Source organism: Clarias gariepinus, chromosome 11, assembly GCF_024256425.1.
Source record: "Clarias gariepinus isolate MV-2021 ecotype Netherlands chromosome 11, CGAR_prim_01v2, whole genome shotgun sequence".
Lineage (NCBI taxonomy): Eukaryota > Metazoa > Chordata > Actinopteri > Siluriformes > Clariidae > Clarias > Clarias gariepinus.
This window is the reverse complement of record NC_071110.1, coordinates 4,167,127-4,173,126: the sequence shown is the minus strand read 5'-3', so window position 1 is coordinate 4,173,126 and position 6,000 is coordinate 4,167,127. Positions and strand designations below refer to the sequence as shown.

The 6,000-nt window shown below is 35.0% G+C and overlaps 1 protein-coding gene across 2 annotated transcripts in view; it reads left to right on the top strand.

The window, feature by feature from the left end:
• The window catches only part of stim1a (stromal interaction molecule 1a), a 53,182-nt gene continuing 47,182 nt past the window's right edge, over positions 1–6,000 (top strand). Inside the window, exons 1-3 of one of the 2 annotated variants that reach the window (XM_053506992.1) lie at positions 1–128; positions 373–483; positions 2,934–3,065. In XM_053506992.1, the coding sequence (XP_053362967.1) occupies positions 2,954–3,065 (112 nt within the window). In that variant the 5' untranslated portion in view covers positions 1–128; positions 373–483; positions 2,934–2,953. Of the gene's footprint in view, positions 484–2,933; positions 3,066–6,000 lie in introns of both variants that reach the window. The other variant, XM_053506993.1, reaches the window with a different exon arrangement.

Genomic DNA, 6,000 nt, shown 5'->3' with positions numbered 1-6,000 from the left:
GTGAGGAGTGAGGAAGCGGGGGCGAGTGTGAGTGAGGGTAAAAAGAGGACAGCTACACAGCTTGTCCTTAAACGCACGCTCAATTTGGATATCTGAGGGATTGATGAAAAGGACCGGGACGCGTTTGAGTTGAGTCTATCTGGTTAAAACATCCCCACACACAGCTTTGTGTATTGGCTGGTGTACAGGCACTCCATACTGATCCATTGCAATGCAGGTCGAGCTGAGCTGAGCTGATCTGATCTAAACGCTGAGCCGATCTGTAACAAGCGACGAGCTGAGCTTAATCTCTTATTTCTGAATTAAACACACAACAGGACTGTATTTATTCAGTGTTATAACAAGCGTCCAAGCTGTCGGCTGTTTCTGCAGGGTGTCTCAATGGAGAGCTGTGGTCGGGACTCTCCTGGGATCTGGATTAGGACATAAAGGATCCATTCATAGTGAATCTACAGGGGGAAAAAAAGTCGACGCAAACCTGAGGTATGACACTTTATATTCATTTCGCACAATCAATTTCGTCGAAAGTGTTCTTTGTTAGCCTAAACTACACCATTTTATTGTCATAAACTACGTATTTAAATACATTAAAAGACGTTAGGGTATCTTGCTATGAGTCTACATACACGAGAGACACAACATACATGAGATACCACTATACACGTACTGGTTTTTTTTAAACCCGTAAAAATCCGTTAATAACTGTTCAAATAACTGTCCAAATAACTGTCATATAAATTTATTTTAAACAAATGACGGTTGCAATCGCGAGCTAGCTTGTGAAGTATCCACGGGTTGCCAGATTTGGTGCGATAATTGATTAATTTTCACGGTTTAATGCGATTAGAAATGTATAGATTGTCTTACATAATTAATTAAATATTACACTACAATACATAAACTAAAATGTCCAATCCGGCGTGATCTAAATCGTTCATGCGTGACGTGAATTCCGCTCAATCTGGCAACGCAACGTTGTGTCATGGCGTTTTTCTGTTAGCATGGTTAGCCTAACGTGAAATGTCGTGATATGTCACCGATGCCTTCTGCTTTCTGTAGCCTCGCTTCTGTTCCTGAATGTTTTTTAAAATGTCTATCATAAAACCTGAACATACATGTCATTTATGCGCAATATGTTTGTTATAAAGTAAAATAATATTGACCAATGACACTAAAGGAATTATTAGCTCTGGACTAAAGGAATAGCATTACTGAGAGCTAAGCTAACCTTGCTAACTAATCACCTTACAGGTGGAATTGTAATTTAGTAATGTAAGAATTTTGTAAATTAATTGCAGTTTATTTTTACTTTAGGTATTAAAATAAGTTTTGCAATCATGCTTTTTCTTGGAGAAGAAAACGCTAGTACTTCAGTATTGTGAAGGGGTAGGGTGACGATTTATTTATCGCAAAAATACCGTCTTTATTCTCGCAATATTGTCTTTGTTCTGAACTAAAGTTATTTGCTACCCTTGGTTTTTAAGTGAACAAAACTATTTTTTTAAAGAAATAAGCCACATCAAATTAATAATTAACTTTTTTTTAAACGTTTAAAATTGTAAAATAATCGAAGAAAAATGTAATATCAAATCAGGATATTTATAAAATTGTAATGCGTATAGAATTTGATTCCCATCCCTATTAAATATTATAATTTTATTCTAGGGAAAAATACATCTTTTTCTATCAAAATTGTATAAATTGATTTTGAAAATATTTTAGTTCTTTTCTAGAAGCTTTAAATTTTTTTTTTACAGAGGCCACAAAATGTCATGATTTTTGATATTGCTCAAGATATCGATTATGTTTTTCAAAAACAAGAGTCCTGAAAGTATTTTCACATATTTGACCACAACAAAAGTAACTCTAAGTGCGTAAAATCCCCAGGTCCATGCTTTTATAGGAAAATAATGAACATTAATGCTGCACAATTAATTGCATCACAAGTGTTATATCAGTGTTTGCCACAGATGTGAAATATACTTGAGTTGGTTGCCAGTGGAATGTGCTAACACAAACAGCAAATATGCATGACCAAATATTTTGATTTATTTGATTGTTGTTAGTCCTTCAGCGAACCATCCAATCCGCACACCACTTTTTTAATTTTTATTTATTTGTTATTTCTATTATGTTCCAATAATTTCAGAGATCCAACATACTAACCCTGCCCTCAAGCTACACATATGTGAAGAGTAAGATGAAGTAAAAACATTAAAAACTCTTCGGTGTACAAACTTTGCACTGTTTGTCAAAACACGTAACATTTTTTGCATTAATATGTTTTAATAAATAATATATATTAATATATAGAGATATCACCAAACCACAGTTTGCTTTGGTTAATGCAAACTGATGGCATCTTTCTTCCAGACAGATTTTTAAAAACGGCTGGCAAATATACTGGTGTCTCGCCTAAGTATATTATATGTCTGGGAAACAATGAATATGTATATAATACCATCATTTAAATTTGTTTGTTTATTTTTTAATATACTTTAAGGTAATAAATAGATATTGATTATCTTTTAATGAGATCATTCGTGCCGTTATTTGTTGTTAGACTCGGTAAATATATTTAAATATTAAATTGTACAAATTAATGGTTGCAGATCACAACTGCAATATGTGTAAAAATAGGCTAAATGTTTTTTTTTTTTTTAATCAAATTACGCAGTAATAATAAACCCCATTCTGTTGTTAATAATTTTCCTATAATAGCATTACACCAAGTGTTTGTGGTGTGTTTTTTTTTTTTCTCTCTCTCTCTCTTTCCCTCCTTGTCTTTTGCCTCATTGACTTAACGATAGGTCAGTCAGGAAGTGAACTTTTGAACCGGAATGTTAGTCAAGTTTGTCCACGCCAGTCCGACAATGCAGTTCAGCAAAAATGACGTTTAAATTTAAACCGGTCTAACCATTTCTCCTCCACAGATTGTGCTAGAAGTCTCGTAATGGATTTTAGCAAGCTGGCAGCTTTCTGGATCATCTGCTTATACTTGCTCTTGGACTGTCGAGCCGACAAGCTCGTTCAAGTCACCACAGAGCCCCAGCAACTTGACAACGGTATGGAAGCCATTCACCTTTATTAAACTTTTGGTAAAAATGTGAATGGTATATGCACCAGGGAATTTAAAACCCTTAATCACCTTACATTTATGTCCAAATTTCAGATTTATAGTATAAGGACTACTGTTACGTCCCATTTAGACTGGCCACAACATAAACAAGGGTGTCTATCCCAGCCTCCTAGTTGACCACCTGCTATACCCAATAACTAGAGTGCTCAAGCTGGAAGTAATATGCAGTATTCTTTAATAAGGACAATCACAGCCTCCCAAAACAACTGTTTACAAAAACTACAATATGTTAACTTGACATCCTAAACAACTAATAAATCCTCCAAAAAAAGAGAAATTAAACAGGTTCACACCCTCTAGAGCTTCCTGGCTAATGTTAGTTTAATATACCATGGACAAATTTGCATATGCAACAAAATCGTTTGTGTGTTGAGCTTAGGTCATTGCTCCAATCTCCAATCTCAATGGTATTTTGCCTCTTTAAGAAGGAGTGGCACCAAAGCATGTTGCATTGTTTCCCCTTTTATTCCTTTGAATTTTTTCACAATACCTTCAGTGTACCAGCTAGTCAGTTGCTTCTTATGGTACGGAAAGGTTGTAAGTTTATGCAATTTATTATATGTCAGTAAGATATATTTGGGTAACATCAAACGACTTAAAAGCCAAAGGATTGTTCCTTGTACTGACGTACCAGTTTTGTTGTAATTATGAAAAAAAAATAAAGTCTGCTGTCTTGTCAAAACAGCTCTGTCAGGTCAGGTTTCCAAGGAAGAACGCAGAACAATTATAAGCATGGTGTTGGTAAATCCTGACAGCCTCAATCACACTCTTAAAAACTTTCCTTCTTAATCCTGACCATCGTCATGAATTATGACTCAGATTGAAAACTAATTTGACTTTGTGTTCAAATATTTTGAACGGTTATCTAGAAACCCCAGAAAGCTGGTTTGCAGCACATACCGTTAGTAGGTAAAACGGCTATAGAAATTCCAAGAATTTAATAGGAAAAGATTACAGTGGAGTTACAGAGTTTTGTCTGAATGTACAGTGGAACCTTGGCATATGAATGTCTTTCCTTTTGAGTTTTTCTTTGTAAAGAATTTTCAGCGACATACAAAGAATTTGCGGCAAGCAAAAAAAGAACGCTGTCTACTATACGTTGTGCACATGTACGGGAGTCAGTCAAAATTTGTTTACAACATTGGAAAGCTAAGCAAGTCTGGAAATTTTAAAGAATTTATGTATTTACTTACTTGTTCATTTTTGTATCCTGTAAGATTTAGTGAAGACATAGCACCATTGGTCCCAAGAAAGTTAGCAAAGACAGTAGCAAGAAGAAAAGCGAGCCACTTTCAGTGGAAAATAAGAAAGAAATCATCAAAAAAAAAGCCTGTGCCAAGAGGAATCATAAATTAAGTTTAAGTGAGGTTTGTCATATAATTTCTTGATTCTTTATTTACATGTCTTTTCTAAAGCTTTGATTGTTTTTATATGCAAAAAAAAACTGGAAACTGTTAATATTGGTAATAGTTTTGGTATAATAAGAAACATTATTGTTTTATATGGAAATTTGCATCTCAATGCAGATTTTTTTCTTAAGAACTCGCTTCCAGAATGAATTAAACTTGTATGCCAAGATTTCGCTGTACAATATTAGCACACGAAATGTGATATTTGAAATAATTTAAAAAAAGATTTTACCACATTTGTTTAAGCGATTATACATTCGGAAACCCTTTGCTTCACACAGAGTGGATTCTACACATGAAGGTGTGCGATTTGTTTGTCACTCAGTATGTTTTTTCCAAAACGCCGTACACTGGAGTAAGTGCAGCTGTAGTCCAAATTAGAAATTGTTAAGCCTCTAAATGTGGCCATGCTGAGAATAGACGGGATGCGCATTCTCCATTAAGCACGCAGCCTTCACTGGTCCCGTAGATTGAGTTAGGCAGTTTGTAAAATAAAGCAGACGCAAGACATCATGGTTAGGTTACACTTATTCCATGCTAAGTTTATCCTGAAACCTAGACATGTAGTAGATTGCTAGGTGTTTTGTTGAATTGCTATTCTAGGTCACCGTCTGTTTAAATTTAAATTTCTTGGATATCGGGACTCTCAGATTGTTTGATACGTTTTTAATTATTCTATTTACATTTGTTGGCCAATCCACTTAAATGAATCAATGTGTCAGTGTTTGATTTAGAATTGAATCATACTTTTCAAATTATTTAAGGTAAACTTGGAAAAGGTTTTGTTACTCCTATATAAAAAAAAAATACTCGCATTTTCCCTGCTGCTTCTTTTGAATTTACGGGTGATCAGTATAATATAGTTGCCTTCTAAACTAGAGAGTTGAGCAGATTATCTTCGGCTTGGACAAGACATGAGGTTTAAACAATTATCAACACACCAGATTTCAATGCTTGTTAAATATTTTTAGGAATACAGTACTAAATTCCTGAGAAAAATGTATTTAGGCTTTTTTGGGTTCACATCCTTAGTTTTATTAAATTTTGCCCTTTAAACCCTTAGCTTTCATTTGGCATTGCAGTCAGGTTCTCCTCTCTGTCCGTGCATTCTTTTTTTCAAGATCTCTTAACTCACAGAGTGCTCGTTATGTTGTGATACACACCCTCTAATTGGGCTGCAACATCACCGCGGATGTTTATGAGGTCCATTTCCTCATTTTTCCCCTACAGAAATCCTCCTCTAATCTAGCACAAAATTATGACGTTCATTTAGACTTGTGTGACATAACAAAAAAAACACAACCTGCTTTTATTTCCCAGCACCATTAAACACACAAGCTATCAAAGCCTCTCGAGAAATGACTCATGGCTTTATTGATGGCTTTTTCCCGTATCACCCTAAGACTGTGCTCATCCGTGTGACTGATTTCACGACCGAAGTCCAGAGCGATG